At 36.2% G+C, this 16722-nt stretch overlaps 3 protein-coding genes across 16 annotated transcripts in view; 2 read left to right on the top strand and 1 right to left on the bottom strand.

Moving 5' to 3' along the window:
* Positions 1-246: 246 nt before the first annotated feature.
* On the top strand, positions 247-2493 carry LOC127812623 (protein BIG GRAIN 1-like A). The gene is made up of 2 exons (XM_052353081.1): positions 247-1701; positions 1851-2493. The coding sequence occupies exon 1, from the start codon at positions 402-404 to the stop codon at positions 1689-1691; it is 1290 nt and encodes a 429-aa protein (XP_052209041.1). The 5' UTR covers positions 247-401; the 3' UTR covers positions 1692-1701; positions 1851-2493.
* Positions 2494-5147: 2654 nt separating this feature from the next.
* On the top strand, positions 5148-12015 carry LOC127812685 (NAD(P)H-quinone oxidoreductase subunit U, chloroplastic). Of its 2 annotated transcripts, none has more exons than XM_052353188.1 (6): positions 5148-5558; positions 5664-5725; positions 5802-5891; positions 6015-6158; positions 6549-6601; positions 6723-6888. In XM_052353188.1, the coding sequence occupies exons 1-6, from the start codon at positions 5288-5290 to the stop codon at positions 6826-6828; spliced, it is 726 nt and encodes a 241-aa protein (XP_052209148.1). In that variant the 5' UTR covers positions 5148-5287; the 3' UTR covers positions 6829-6888. The 2 variants fall into 2 exon arrangements, with proteins under 2 accessions (XP_052209148.1, XP_052209149.1); XM_052353189.1 differs by lacking the exon at positions 6723-6888 and adding an exon at positions 11768-12015 and having other exon boundaries at positions 5152-5558.
* LOC127812683 (E3 ubiquitin ligase PARAQUAT TOLERANCE 3-like) overlaps positions 8173-16722 on the bottom strand; it is a 28245-nt gene continuing 19695 nt past the window's right edge. For 12 of the 13 annotated variants that reach the window (XR_008025987.1, XR_008025989.1, XR_008025990.1 and 9 more), the window contains one exon: positions 8173-8435. The gene's annotated coding sequence lies outside the window, so the exon portion shown is untranslated. Of the gene's footprint in view, positions 8436-8908; positions 9183-16722 lie in introns of all 13 variants that reach the window. The other variant, XR_008025981.1, reaches the window with a different exon arrangement.

Raw genomic sequence — 16722 nt, 5'->3', positions numbered from 1 at the left:
CTATTTAAAATTAAACCGTTTTTTTTTTTAAATATCATAATAAATATAAATAAATTGACCTGATTACTACTGATAACTTAAAAGAATCATTTAAGGAAGGAAACGGGAGAAAGGCGCGTGCGGTTATTTTGCCACGTCATTAAGTTCCAGCCTGGCACCGGCAACAATCTCGGATGAGGACGCCCCCCCCTCCCCTTTATATATCTCTCTCTCGTTCATTCCTCTTACTTCTCAATTTCTCATTCTCTTCCTCTTTATTCTTCTTCTTCTTCTCAAAGATCTCTCTCTCTCTCTCTCTCTCTCTCTCGATAACCAGAGACTCTCTTTCTCTTTCTTCTTGCAGTTGTATCATTCGTTTGTCTTGTTCAATTCCTGAGAGATTGGTGTACGGAGAGGGGAATATGCGGAGTTGGGAGAAATCTCTGAGAAATGATGGACTGAGAAGAAATCCTCCAATCCAATCATTGTCTTCCAGCCTTCCATCGTTTTCTTCCACTCTTCTAGATGAAATCTACCGTTCAATCGATGGAGGTAAGGACAAGTACGATGAAATGAAGCTGTACAAAGAGAGAAATTCCAAGAAACAGAGCAGCGGCGGAGTAGTGACCTCAGTGAAGGCCAAGGGAAAGGGAAAGCCTAGTAGCAGCATCGACGACGAAAAAGCGGCGAGTTTCAGGTGGAAGGAAAAGAAGGCGAACGGCGACAAGGTTTCATCCGGTCGGCGGCGACAATCACTATCTCCGGAATTGGATAGGAGGAATATTTGGAATCCGCAGAACCACGGCGGAGATGCTCTGTTTTACAGCTCCTATTCTAGTTGTTCGGATTCTAGCTCCGGTGGAGTCTCGTCCTCCGACGCCGAGTTTCCGGCGAAGCCTATATCCACGGCTAGTCGTTTCACTGCGTCTAGGCCGAAGCCGGTGAGGACTAGTGTGTCTTCGGCCCAATCGGAGAAATTGGGAACAGCTTCATACTACGAACAGAGCGATAACTGTCTGTTTGATGATTATTTAAATCATCACCATTGGAAAAATCCAGGTGGTTCGAAGCACGATGATGATGGCTTGACGAAAACGAGATCGAGAGCCGCAAGAATCTGCAGCAATCTAAAGAAAATTAAACAGCCGATCTCACCCGGCGGCAAGCTCGTCAGCTTTCTCAACTCGCTCTTCACCAATGGAAATTCCAAGAAGACAAAGAGCTGCTCATCGATTTACGAGGAGGATGCTTGTGTCGAGAGGAAAGCAAATCCCGTTCAGGAATCAACATGTTCATCGGCATCCTCGTTTTCCAGATCGTGTCTCTCCAAAGCCTCAAAGAATTCAAATAATGAAAAAGCAAGCAATGGAATCAAACGAACAGTCCGATTCTACCCCGTGAGCGTTATCGTGGACGAGGATAGCCGTCCCTGCGGCCATAAATCCATCTACGCCGACGATTTCGGAAAGAGAGAAGCACGAAAAGCGGAAAGGGAGCGGAAAATTGAAGAGGCGGCACGAGACTTTCTGAGAAAATACGCTAAAAATGACGAAGAAGTAAACGATGCAGCCAGTGATTCAAGCTCTGATCTCTTCGAGCTGGATCATTTGGCGCCTATAGGGAATAACGAGAGATACTGCGAGGAACTTCCGGTCTATGAAACGACTAATCTTGGCAAGAATCGCGCCATTGCCAGTGGCTTGATTCCCTAGTTTTCATCATGTATGATCAAAATCAATCGAATACATTTCCTTTCCTTAATTAAAATCAAAATTAATATCCCGGCCTCATGCTTCTTCCTTCTTTTATCTGGTTTTTTAAAATTTTTTCTTTGTTGAGCTGTGATTAGGGTAATGATTCTGTACTTGCAGCATGGGAGTTTGAGGAAAAAGCGATGGCGAAGAGAAGACACGCTGAAAAAGAGAGGGAGAGAGAGAAACAGTTAATGACAAAGACAGAGAAAAAGGAAGGCGATGAGAGTGGGGAAGGAAGATTCGAGATCGAAAGGAGAGAAGCGTACGGTATGGCCTACGGCGATGGGGTAAAGCGAAAGCCAACAGATCTGTGTCTCAGCTCCATGGGAATAGGGAAAGCGAGAGCTTTTGCTTTCTTTCTTTCTCTGGCATCGGTTTGAAAGACAACATCTGTTGTTGCTTCTTCATGCTGTCTCTGTACAAATCCCCAGGATCAAGAAAAAAAGAGCCATTCGTTTCCCTGCTTTTCCCTCCCAATCCCTCCAATTTAACATTTCTTCTTGATTTTTATAAAGTAAACATCCAAACTAGGCCACAAAATTCTCATAATAGGCTACGTTGATGACTAACGACTTCCTATGCAACAGGAGTTCAAATCTTCCTGGCCCAGCCATATCTAATTTTTGTGTGCCGATGTACGTTGTTGTGCGCTATTACCCATGGCAAATGAGATTACTCGTGATCGAATAACATACATGTAAATGAGTAGAATGTAACAAAGTGTATAAATCTTATTTGGAAGAGGATAGAATAGAAAGTAATGAAAAGAACTCTCTCTTTGTTTTTGTGTGTGTATGTGTGTGACACAGAGAGAGAGAGAGAGAGAGAGAGGGAGTTAACAGAGATAAAATGTCAAAATTATTAAACAAAAAAAGACAATCATATACCTTCATGATATATACATAAAATATTAAAATTAGCCTTCCCATCCATTTTGATTCCATTAATTCTCTCCCAATTTGGGAAGAGAAGGAAATACAGGTTTGGATAGACACACTTTTCATTCATCTCCATCAATTTTCATTCTCTCTTCACACATACACATTACCAGCTCAGTCAAAATACAATGATTACAAACTTGTTAGATGGCTTATATTTTTAAAATATGAAATGCAACATTATTCTAATAATGATAATTAAATTTATTTTTTTATATATATTATTCACTAGTAACTGGGAGAGTTGGGAGTTGCAAGACCAAGAATCTTTCAAGCTTTGTTTAAGGGAGGGTGGCGGTGGAGTCCGAGGCAATTGATTAATTTTGGATGGAGGGGGGAGAATCATATAATATTAACAATGTATTTTGTTATGGTAGGGATACATGTAGGTGGTGAGACGAGACGAAAGGCCTCGTTTGGTGGTTCCTACTTCCTAGCAGTTTCCATCCTTTGAATTAGACACTCCTAATAACTAGCTAGCTAGAGGGTTTGGTGAAGTGGGGAAGGTGCCAGCCACTGTGACCAGAATATAATCTGTCAACTTACAATTCAATTATTTTTTAATTTAAGTCAAAATTTTCGATATTTTTAAAATGGTATGACAATAATATTTTTTTTTTTAAAATTTTAATCCTTAGTTTATCTTACCTTCCCATATATGAGTCAAACCAACAATGAAATTGGATTTCTCATATAAAATATGTTATATATATGCTTTACGTAAAAATAAGAATTTTTTAGATAAATTATTTATTGAGCATATATGTCTTCCCATACCTATGTTTTTGATATATAAAAAAAAAATGTATTGAAAACCCAAGAAATTAGATCTCTATTTCATGCATTTTAATTTTAATATAACTTATGGAATTTGAAGTTGAGTTAATTAGATAGATAATTGATGATGAGTCAAACATTGCCTTATTTAGCATTGAAGATTTTTTTTATATCTGATCAAATGTTATTAATAAATATTCTAAGGTGATCGTGTCAATAAATTCTCAGGGATTCACAAATTGTAGCTCAATGCTACTTTTCACTAATTTTGACTATTTATATCATATGTGGTCTAGATTATTTAGTTTGATTTCCCATCTATTAATCTAGCGAGCGTATTAAGAACATTCTAATAATTATTGTAATTTTTTTATGACAACCCAAAGACACACCTCTCCATATGGAAGAGGAGGGGATGGATGCCCCAGGGTTGCGGGGCGATAGATTGATGCCAAGGATCAAGGTTCGAATTTGACCAGTCACAGCATGAGATTTCTATTCCTCTGGAGTGGGGTCCTTGTGGGCAATTAGTACTGGACCTCCCGTTGATCATGACTCGCGTGTACTTGATTAACCTTCCCCTAGTGTGGGGTAGTTTGGGGCCTTAAGATGAGGAATTTCACCTTTTTAGGTGCCAAGAGGAGAGGATGGATAAAAATGAAAAATACTTAATACAATGCTACACAGCCCACACTCAATCAGAAAGGTTTAGGAGGTGTTGCTGCGGTCCATCCCTTTTTGGGCTCTTTACTGAAGTCCAAAACAGAGAACAGAGATCAAATAGTTGTGCTATTAGTATTAGTGTAGTCTTGTGTTTGGGTGTATTTTTTTTATTTTTTTTTAATCTCAACCCAATAGCTCCAACTTTCCAGCTCATGACCCCCCAAGCCATCGTTTAGTGTCCAAAACAGCACAACGGGGGTGGGTCAGTCCAGGGAGCAGGAGTGTGAAGAAAGCCCAACAAAAGAAATGACATTTTACTATCCCCTCCAAATACTAATACTTTTATTGGTTCACAATAAATATATAATATTTTAATATTGAATTATTAAAAATAATATTATTCATCATTGACCAAAGAGAGCGGTCAGAGACGGAATAGCAACGGTACGGAGCGGGCTCCGGGGATGGGTTCGTCTAAGGAATAACTGGCACTTACAAGCACTCCGATACTCAAGTGAGTGAGAGAGTAAAAAAATGACAGTATATCGATAGGTCAGAAAGTAGAATATATTTTGGTTCTGAAAAGAGTTAGTTGATATAAGAAGAGGAGACGTCCTCCTACATACGTGCGTCGTGCATTTGTAGGTGATGAAACTGAGTATCCGGCACCGGTAGAGATTCCTAAGTGGCTGCATGGTGACAGAATGGTGTCGATAGGACCCTCATTAACATGGATAAGATCTGTCATTAATGAAGTTAGGATATGAGGTGGACGCGCGGATATCCAGTAAAGGCTATAATGATGTTATTGCAGGCTAGCGTAGGACTAGGATGAGGTCGAGATTGGGCCGTGAGGGAGGGATCAGATTGGACATAGAATGGATCAAGATTGGTCCAGACGGTACAAATATATAAATATTTTATTTTATTTATAATTAAAATATATTAAATATAGTCTCAACAAATACCCATTAAATATGTAGGTTGGGGGAAGTGAAAGAGAAAGAGAAATATAGGTTTGAGAGTGGATAGGGATGGGGATAGCATAGCATTTTATTATGGGTTGCATACGCCATACGCCTTATGGCTCTTATCCCAACTTGGTGGTGAACACAACACTAACACTAATCAAATCCATCCACATAGAGAAAGAGAAGCAGCCCGACCTGCCAGCAAATGCCTGTGTTGTCATCTCCAACGGCACCCCTTCGCATGCGGGGGCAGAATGCCGCGACGACGGCGCAATCAAGAAGACGACGAAGAAGCTCCTCCCAACCCAATTTCATCAAAATCCGGAGCTCCAGCGATGCATCGGCCGGAACAGCCGCTCAGGATGAAGAAGAAACTGGCAAGGAGACCAGCACCACTCCACTCCAGCAAGTCTCCCAGGAATCCTCCTCCTCTGTTATCTCTGCTCTTAATGTCGAACGGGCTCTTCGAGGAATCCGTAATCTCATCATCAATTCATCATCATCTCTCTCTCTCTCTCTCTCTCTCTCTCTGATCGGTAATTGATTAACTAACAGACGGAGTTTCGATTTTGAAAATGCAGCAATTACAGACATCGATCACTACGGCAGGCTTGGAATCCAAAGGGGCTGCTCCTACGATCAGGTTAATTAGCCCTAATTTACAAAATTCCATCCCCGTCGTCTCTGTTGCCTCTTTCTCTTACAGCTGAACAAATTAGGTTTACGCGGCGTACAAGAGCAAGGCAGACGAGTTGAAAAGGCAAGGACTCGAAGAAGAAGTGATGAACCAGAAGCTTGAGCTTTTACTGGTATATATTAATTGTTGGGAGTTCCCCTCCATCTCTGAATGAAGCTAGCTGGCTGGCAGGCAGGCAACACATTTTTCCTGGAATGGAATTGCTGAATCTGGGAGTGTTTACTGTTGTGGGCAGGAGTCATACTCAGTTTTGTCGAATGGAAAAGAGAGAAGGCTCTACGATTGGAGCTTGGCGAGGAGTGAGAAGCCGGACAGATACGTATGGCCGTTCGAGGTTGACATCACACGAAAATCAACGGATGCGTCTCCTCCTCCACAGGCGAGTTATCCATCATCCACTTTAATAACCTTTTTATCTACCTTTTCCTCTCTCACTCACTCACTCACTCACTCTCAGTGGATGAACAACACACCATACCACAATTTCCACAACCTCTGCATCCAACTATCCCTATCTATCAATAATAATTATATATAATAACACTCCCTAAACTAAACATATTACTTGTTGACAAAAGGGAGAAATTAAGGCCTTTGTTCCATTCCAGGTTGCTCAAATTTCTCATTAAACTCCAGAGTTAACCCAGAAAACATAGGGGCTTGGCTTGGCTTGGCTTGGCTTCTGATTGGTTTTAGCTAGAATTGCTGCATTTTACAACGATTAATATATATTGTTGAGAATTGAAATTTAACAAGAATGGTTTGACAGGAGGCAGAGGACGTAGGGCCAACAAGGTTGGTGGGGTACTTCATGCTAGGCTGGTTAGTACTGAGTTTCATATTTTCAGTTGCTCTCAATCGTTAACGTTATTATTATTCTTAATTTTATCACTATATAGATATTCTGAACCAGTCTTTCTAATTACTTTATATATTTCCACAGCAACCAAATGGTATTTCCAACCATGTTTCTTCTTCTTCTTCTTCTTCTTGCCATGTATCGTAGGCTAGCCATTCCTTCATGGATAATGATTTTTAGGTTGATGTAAGTATATGCTAACCATATTAGTCTATATATCAGCATCCTATACATATCCTATTAACAACAACTCTTGATAATATCATTAGTTTTATCTTAAAAATAATGATTTAATTGCCCATCATCATCAAGTCAACCGGCTTATTGTTTTTAAGCTCTAACCATTTGAAAAAAAACTGCAAAACGTAACGGCTATAGTTATAACGTACATATTATCATCACTACTAAAAGCAAAAAGTTGCTTAAAAAACATACATAATATTTTCATAAATTATAAATAATGATAAATAATATCCTTAGATAGTGTTTATTAATTAAAATATAAATCGAAAAAAGTGAAATATGGAAAGGATCTCAAATAAAAATATTTTTCATTGTGTTTGTTAAATTTATCTGGAAAGAAATTATGTGACTTTTTATCTTAAATTTTTCAGATAAATTTATTTTTTATGTTCGGATAAATTATTGTGGATCCTACAAATAAGTTATATTGATTTAATTTATCTTACTCATTTTAACAAATGCAACCTTAGCATGTAATTTTTTTTTAATGATATTTTTCTAGGTAACAAAATAATGATCTTTGAAATCAGGTTTTTGAAATAATTATCAACTAATTGCTTTTTCTTTTTCATTTTCAACGTTTCATATATCACGATATAACATAAATATATATATATATTTCAAATTTTAAAATAATCATTAACTAATTAAAACAGTTTTATTTTTCAATTCCTTAAACATAATATTTTAAAATAATTACCATCTAATTAATTTTTTTTAATAAATTACCAAGTGATTGAAATTTTTTTATTTTTCAATTTCTAAAATTTTTATTTTAGATAATCTGTTTAAAATAATTACCAACTAATTGAATTGTTTTACTATCTTTAAAATAAATACAAATTTAATTAGATTTTTTGTTTTGTAATTTTTCGCATGATAATGATGTTTAAAATTAAATAGATATTCGTTATTATGTTTCAAAACTATTAATATTTTAAGATCATATTCTTAATATAATTAATAAATTTTAAATTTTAACGCTTATCAACTGAGTAAATGGTGATAACTATTAATAGTTCGTAGTTTAAAAACATTTATATGATAATCTTTTTACTTTCAATTAAAAAAGATAATGAAATTTCTTTGTTTTTCAACTTTCTATATGGTAATGATTTTTCAACTTAAATAGATATGCTCTTAAAATATTTAAAAAGTTACTGATCAAGAATTAATTGAATTTTTAAAATAATTACAAACTAATTTAAAAAATATGTTTTCTAGTTTTTTGTATGACAATTATTATGAGGGCTCAAAATTATCCTCTCATTTTTTTCATATAAAATTTAAATAAAACTAATCATATCTTTTCATTAAGCTATTGAAATCAATATAAACACTTACATCACCATTCATTTAATAAATTCTTTAAGGCCTACCCACCCATACATCTCAAAATAAAGGGCACAAAATAAAATACAAAATTAAGCTTATTTCTATTGCCCTCAACACAAACTCTCACGGATCTTTTGGTTGGAATTGCTCTGTACACATAACTAACTCACGAGAATCAAACTCCATCAGATACACCCTCATCCAAGGCTTTTCTTTTACCTGAAATGATACAAAATAAATATAAGTCACAAAATTCAACAAATATAATATGAAACTCGAAACATTTCATAAACACATTTTATATGCTTCACCGTATCATATAAAATATAAACATGCATATATACTCACATAACCACATCATATAAAACATAAAGATGCATATATGTCCATATACTAATACTTGTGAATATAAAAGGAAGTGACCCACACATAGGTGCACACATATGGCACTTGGGGCTCATTCCATAGCTCAACTCAAGACCTATGCACACACACAACATACGGTCCTTGGGGCCCATTCAATAGCTCAACCCAAAACCTATGTATGCACACAACATATGGTCCTTAGGACCTATTCAATAGTTAGTTCAACTCAAGACCTACACACACACAACATATGGTTCTTGGGGCCCATTTAATAGCTCAATTCAAGACCTATGAAATACATATACCATACATAACTTCAAATTTACCTTTACGAGTGAGTATCAGAACAAATTGTTACATTTGCTTTGAGGGCCTGACCCTGCTACCTCATTTCCTCTTCCAATCTCGTCGTCTGCAATCTATTTTCTTCGCGCCACATATTCACCATGCCTTCAATTCTCCGATCTATTGAATTCTCCAACACTTCCATCCTACTATGTATTTCCCCTATCATTGTTGAAACTTGATAGAGCTGTGACTCCTTATGCTTCATCCTGGTCCTGTCTGCCATCTCCTACTTTGATTGCCCAAGATGATGCTCTGATACCAAATTGTTAGAATGTGAATCTGATAAGAGAGAGTTCGTTCGCAATTCAATGAGAATTGCACGGGAACTAGTAGATTAGAAGGACAGAAAAAATAGAGGGAGAGAGAGAAAATATGAGAGTGAAATTGAATCAATTGAATTTCTAAATATGTTTTTCCTGGTGGCGAGGGTTGGTTATATACTTACCAAGCCTTAGCGCCAATATTTGATTTACATTTGAATTAAAATTCATGTGCTATAACTACCTATCTACTCCTTATTACAGCAGTGCCCCTTACCCTTCTACCTTAGTAATCTCCTTATTTACATTATAGTTTCGTGACAACATGCTCTCCTCAAATATGCCAACCATATAGGTTAAGGTTAAGATGGAAAGACAATAATTCAATAGTACCAAACCTTGGTTCTACAGATGAATCGATACATAAAAGTCAATCATCCTGAATAAAATCCTTCATGTTGTCGACTCCCCAATTTGAGCATAAAGGAAAGTCGAGCTCGAATCAAGAAGTGACGAGGATCATGATGAGCATGCTGATTGAGGCTGGGGTTAAGAGCTCATACTTGGTCATCTACTTGTTGTTGGTCTCAAACTCGTTCACCATGTATAATTCATATTTAGTTAACTATGGCTAATTACCCTTGTGAACTTTTAGTGAAAAACTCTTAGGGCCAAACCGTTAAAGAGGAACGAAGCTCAGGCAGAGTGTCGCTCTACTTTTGGTCCTAGGATAAATCACCAAATTGCATTAAAGTGGTGACATAGGTAAGGCTGGGATAGAGTAGGGATGCTATGTAATATGGCTCCCTAATCTTTTGTGGATGACTAGTTTGATCATAGGACTTTTCATTCGGGAAGATTATATCGTTGCTCCCTAGTCCTTTGGATGGACTAATTTGTGATAGGTATTTACTTTGAGGAAGATCAAGTCACCAATCCTCAGTCCTTTGTGCGGTTTGGTTTGTTATAAGATTTCACATTCGGGAAGATTGCATCACAACTCCCTAGCCCTTTGGCTTTGACAAGGCATTCGTGTGTCTAAATGTCATGAGGGCTCATGGGTATCTTATTATCTATGTGTGCTTCGATTGAATCCTTCATCCGCCGACGCAAGTAACCCTCGAACATCTTAACGATCTTTTTATTATCCACGTGTGTTCGAGACGAGTCCTTTGTCTATTGATGCAAATGATCCCTAAACATCTTAACAATTTTCTTATTACCTGCATGCGTTCAAGATAAATCATTCATCCATCGACATAAGTCACCCCAAACATCTTAACGATTTTCTTATTTTTTGCCTGTGTTCGGAGCGAGTCCTTCATTCATCGACGCAAATGACTCATGAACATCTTAACAATTTTTTTATTTTTCACGTGTGTTTGGGACGAGTCATTTGTCCATCGATGCAAGTGACCCTCGAACATCTCAACAGTTTTCTTATTTTTGCGTGTGTTCAAGGCAAGTCCTTCATCCTCCATCGCAAGTGACTCTTGATTATCTTAACGGGTTTTCATGTGATCTACATGTGTCTAGGGTGAGTCTTTCATTTGCCGACACAAGTGACCCCTGAATATCTTAACGGTCTTTCTTATGATCCGCATGTGTTCAGAACGAGTCATTCATATGCCAATGCAAGTGACCCTTGAACATCTTAACGGTCTTTCTTTTGATCCCCATGTGCTCAGGGCAAGTCTCTCGTTTGCTGACGCAAGTGACCTTTGAACATCTTAATAACTTTTCATGTGATCCGCGTGTGTTCAGGGTGAGTCTTCCATCCGTCGACGCAAGTGATCCCCAAACATCTTAATGGCTTCTCATGTAATCCATGTGTGTTCGAGGCGAGTCCTTCATCCATCAATGCAAGTGACTCCCGAACATCTTAACGATTTTTTGTGTGATCCACATGTATTTGGGGTGAGTCCTTCATCTACCGACATAATTAACCCCCAAACATCTTAATGGCATTTCATGTGATATGCATGTGTTTGGGGCAATTCCTTCGTCCATCGGCTCAAGTGATCGTCAAATATCTTAACAACTTTTCGTGCGATCCACATGTGGTTTGGGCGAGTCCTTCATTTGCAGACACAAGTGATCCTTGAACATCTTAACGACTTTTTGTGTGATCTATGTGTTTGGGGTAAGTCTTTCATCCGCCAACACAAGTGACCCCCAAACATCTTAAAGGTTTTTCTTATCAAGACAATTTAACCACTATGAATAATTTTTTCACGTTTGATTTTTTCATGGTGGTTGTTTATAGTGAGTTTATTTTGTTTATCATGCCACTTTGAATTTGTTCAGTTCATTTAAATGAGACTTTGATTTGTTAGTTATCATTATGCCTGTAAGATGAAATGCATTCGAAAAAAATGCAAACAATAGACTTTTTTTAAAGAAACTACAATAACAAGTCCTTAAGAATCTCTTTGGTCATGCTTCGTTGATATTTGTGAAGTTTGTGCATATTTGCCATCTCCCATTTGCTTTCTTTACTATGAGCATGTCGACCAATTATTCAAGTTAGCAGACTTTACACATGCACTAACTTTTCTGTATCATCTTTGTGTAAAGGTATTACTTCTAACTTCTCCATGAGTTGGGGCTTGTCCATAAGTTGTTCCACAATAGTGAGTGTTTCCTCTATATCATTCTTCTTCGTAGAGAAGATGTAATAGTTTTGTGTTTTTCTCTAGTCTTCTCGAACTTGTCCGACTCTATTAGCCGTTGGAAATTTCATTAGAAGGTATCCCTAAGACATTATGGCTCTCATGTCGTTTAGGAGTGGACGTCCTAATATAACATGTTTTGCTAACGAAAGTGTTTTAACTATCATGAAATTAGCTTGTTTGGTAGTATTACCGAGTTCTGTGCCCAATGTGATATTGTTAGTTGTATTGCTCCAATTATAGGGATCGATTCTCCTATGAAACATAATAGAGGAGAATGGACAATTTTTAGGTGATCCATTGATATATTCATCTTTTCGAAACAATTTTAATATATCAAATTGGTCGAGCTATCGCTATCTACCAATATTCTCTCAGTCGAATGTTTAGCGATTACAGTTGAGATGACCAAAGGATAATCGTGTGGCATTATAACTTCCCCTTGGTCAACAGGCGTAAAGGAGATAGTTTCCTTATTGTCCTATATAGGCATTACAGAGTTAACTTGATAAGCATGTCGTCCATAGGCTTTCGTGTGGCCTGCCATGGTTTCTTCCCCTGATATCATATAGATAACTTGATTAGTGGATTGATTGTCTAGCCATGAATTCTGCCTTTCTTTTCTTCTCCTGCCATCATGATACCTATCAGTGGACGCCAAGATATGGGATTGGGGCTCAAAAAGTTGAGTGTAGTTCTTGTATTGCAATTTCAAGGGACCATCATTCCTCTTAGATATGTCATCTTTCTTGTATTCACAATTGTTAGAATCTCGTTCCTTCATCTTCTTATCTCTCTCCTCATTTGCTCCAACGATTCTAATAACTTCTAACTGAAGAATATATTTGTTAGCCCTCACAAATAGGTCTGCCAAGGTAGTTGGCTGGTCTAAGGCCAAAGATTCTTATAGTAAGGTGAATTTGGTCCTTTATAACATGGTTGTTACTGCTACTCTGACTTGTAGGTCTAGTATTTATAGTGTCGCATTGTGAAGTCTGTCTATGTATTGTCGAAAGGTCTCATTTTTACTTTGTTTGATGTTGAGAAGATAAGTTGAGTCTTTCTTTCTTTGACTGTTGATGACAAATGCTTTAACAAATTCATATCTTAGTTGTTCGAAAGTGGATATGAAGCCCTTAAGCAAACCATTGTACCATGCTCAAACATGGCCCATCAAAGTTAGAGAGAAAACTTAGCACATAATTTTATCTTCTCACCCATGTAACACCGTGAGGGACTCGTAGTTTTAAATATGGTCATGAGGGTCGCCAAAGTCAAAGAGAAAGCTTTTTCAAGGTTAGTAATAATGCCACACATGGGGGAAATGTTTTGCAACAATCTTGCCACCGCTTGGAGTGCCAACATTCCTTATTCATGTTAGCGTTGCAAAGTCTCATACTTCGCACGTGGTACCATGGAGAGAGCTTGTTCAGTTTGGTTTGTGTGACTTTTGGGATGGGTCTCTTATCGGCCTCGAAAGTAAGTCTCCAATCGATCTTTAGAGTGAGTCTCTAGTTGGTCCTGAGAGTGAGTCTCCAACTAGTCCTAAGAGTGAGTCTCTAGTTAGTTCGAAGAATGAGTCTGTCGATCTTTAGAATGAGTCTTTATCTGGTCATGAGAATGAGTCTCTTATTGGACCCAAGAATGAGTTTCCTACCGGACATGAGGTTGGGTATCTCGAGTGGCATGAAATAGGACATCCTATGGCGGTCTCATGAAGCGAGGGAGGGCATCTTGTGTCCTTAGCTGATGCCCCAAAGACTAGGCCTAGGTCTCTACTTCTTCCTACCTCTGTTGGTTGGTAGCACTTCTTATTCAGACCATTGTAGACTAATTCATTAACTATTCATGTGCTCCCACAAACGGCGTCAATTGTTGTCAGTCGAACACAACAATGAATTTATAAAGTGAAAACGTCATCGTTAGATCGTTTAAGTCTATAAGGAAAAAAACAGTCAGAGGATATGGAGAGCTCCCTACGAAAACACTTTGATGTTTAAAGTAGACACTAAAGATACTGAAGGCTCGAGAGTAGTATTCACACTAGTATTAGAAATGTACTTTTTCGAAAATGAGTGTTTGCTTATTTATAATAGTATATAGAGTAATTATAAGTCTCCCAGGATTAAAACTCTTACAGATAATGTTCATCTCTTACAAATAATGTTTATCTTTTTAGAGAAATTTTCGAATGTCAAAGTTATCCTAATTTGCATGTTGCGTGCGATGCCCCCCTCCCCTCTCCCCCTCCCTCCTCAATCTCCCACCAATTTCATTGTAGGCAAATAAGAGGGGTGGATGATTGTAGTTATTGTTGGGGAAGGAGACCAAAAGGTCTCCTACTAAAATTGCCTTTGTTGAAGAAGATGGGAGGCTTTCGACCTAATGCCCATGCTTTTGAAGCCTTTCGATCTCTCGCTCGACTTGTTTCCTTTCGAAGGGGAGAGAGACCGAAGGTCTCTTGCCTTTAATGTTGTAGCTAAAATAGGAGACAGTTTCCCGCCCCCGTTGTTGGTGCTAAAGTTTCAACCTTCTGCCCTTGGGTCTTTAACTATCTTTTTGGGTTGATTGGCCTCTTACTAGGTTAACTCATCTTTTTTTTTTATTTAACTCTTGATTTTTTCATGTTTTGTTCTCATGACACGCCAATAACAAAAAAATACTCTTTCACACAAAAATAAAAGGCAGTCTTAAGATGGCATATTAAATTACTTGAAGAGTTATATCTAAATAATGACAATTCGATGTCAAATGATTATATTGACTCTTCAAAGGGTCTTACAAACACTTAAGATCGATAAAATGATCCAAACTTATGGAGACCCAACTAAATTAAGGCGAGATTAAAGACTATTTGATTGGATTGAGACAAGTTCAAGAAATCCCTAGTTATTTTCAATCAAAGTCGATTGCAGCTAGGTCACCTTGTCCCAACCCATATATATATATATATATTACCTATTTTATTAAACACGAAAAAAATAAAAAAATTTAAAAAATATTATCTATTCTATATATATTTTATATAATTTATGATGCTAGGATTAAAATTTTATTTTTAAATAAAATATATATATATATCCAAGAAATATAAATATAAATTTTTTCTTTATATAATTTTGGTAATTAACTTTCAAATTAAAAAAGATATGTACAAACTTATTTCTCTAATTTTGAATAAAGATAAATAGATATATGATGTTAGCTTTAAAATTTTATTTCTTAAACAAAGACTCACTTGCCTATGATAAAATTTCACCTTCAAATATATAATTTAGATAATCTTTCCATTTTAGAAAAGATATCAACAAATTTTTTTATCTAACTGAACGTTTGTTCTTTGAATAGACATAAAGTAAAAATATGATATTGGTCTAATTGTGTACCATAAATGTTTTAGGTAAATTTAATTCAAACCTTTTGTAGTTTTGAGTTGTTTGCACGTACACCTCATGGGATTTAAAAATGACAACTAGCGTTGTGGTATGCAATTTTTGCTCGTAGACCCCTTTGGTCAACATCGTTGTTAATTAACAACTAAATCGTAATTAAATTAAATAAACTTAAATGTAATACAAAAAATCAAAAAATAAAAATATGAAATCCACCTCTGATAGGTTGAAATTGGAAACCCATTGGCGATTGTTCTGGTCGCCAACAGTTCATCGACGATGGGCAACGTCAGTCACTTCCGGGTTTTACATTTCAGCACCCTTAATTTACATTAATTACTCACACACCCAAACCTTCATTTCCAGAAAATTGCATTTAAGTCCCAAAACTTTCAGAAATCCAATAAATTATTTTATTCTACTATTTCCATAAATACTCCCAATTAAATTAATTCTAATTCTTATTTTTTTCAAAACAACATAAACAAATATTTAATTTTAAATCCTCAAATATTTCATAATGACTTCAAATACCAAAATTAATAATTATTATTTATCTTCAAATTTTGAGATATTACAAATACCAATAAAAAAATTTTATTATATAAAATTCATAATACTTCACTTTAAATTTACTCTTTTAACTTGTTTAGATTAAAAATCAACAATTAAACTATTACAATTAATTTGTTCTAACATATATTTTTCAATAAACACCATCACCAATCCATTAGTGTAGATTCACTAATAATGGAAATATCACAAATATTAAAGTATATACACAAAATTAATTAATAATTTAAGGTCTAATAAAAAAAACAAAAGATATACTTAATAAGTCACACACAACAGGATGATAAGGACGAAAATGGAATCACAAAAAAGAATGTATAGTTGTAAAATTGGTTGAATTGAAGACCTATGCCTGCACAGATTGATGGCAAATGCCAGTGACAATAGATGATAAGAAATTGAGAAAGAAATGAACTGAGAAAGTCAATAGAGTCGCAACCACTATTGGGCGCATGAAAATAATTGTGATATAATCATACAATAGGAAAATTGAGATTAATTAAAAATATATGGAATAGTTGTGAGAGGATAGATGTCATTACCAGATACATGAGAATGAAATTTATTCTTGATAAAGGAATGTGAGAGGTGAAAATTAATTAAAAATTTATAATAATGTGCAAAAAATTAATTATTGATAAAAGGAAGGTGAAAGAATAAGATTAATTAAAATTTTCCAATAGCTTAAAATGAGCATAGGCCTCTTAATGTCTCTTCAATTTTTAAATTTACTGTTTTTTAATTAATTTTATTTTTATAATTAATTTAAAATTTAAAAATTGAAATAAGCACGGCCCTAAGCAGCTACTTAGGCAACCTAAGCCCAAGACTAACCCTAGTCAAGGTGGTATTGGTCGAAAGTGGTTCCTATGGACAGCAAGGGGAAAAACAAAAG

Source organism: Diospyros lotus, chromosome 11 (genome assembly GCF_014633365.1).
Source record: "Diospyros lotus cultivar Yz01 chromosome 11, ASM1463336v1, whole genome shotgun sequence".
Lineage (NCBI taxonomy): Eukaryota > Viridiplantae > Streptophyta > Magnoliopsida > Ericales > Ebenaceae > Diospyros > Diospyros lotus.
Note: the sequence above shows the minus strand (reverse complement) of the source record. Positions and strands in the feature narration are given on the sequence as shown.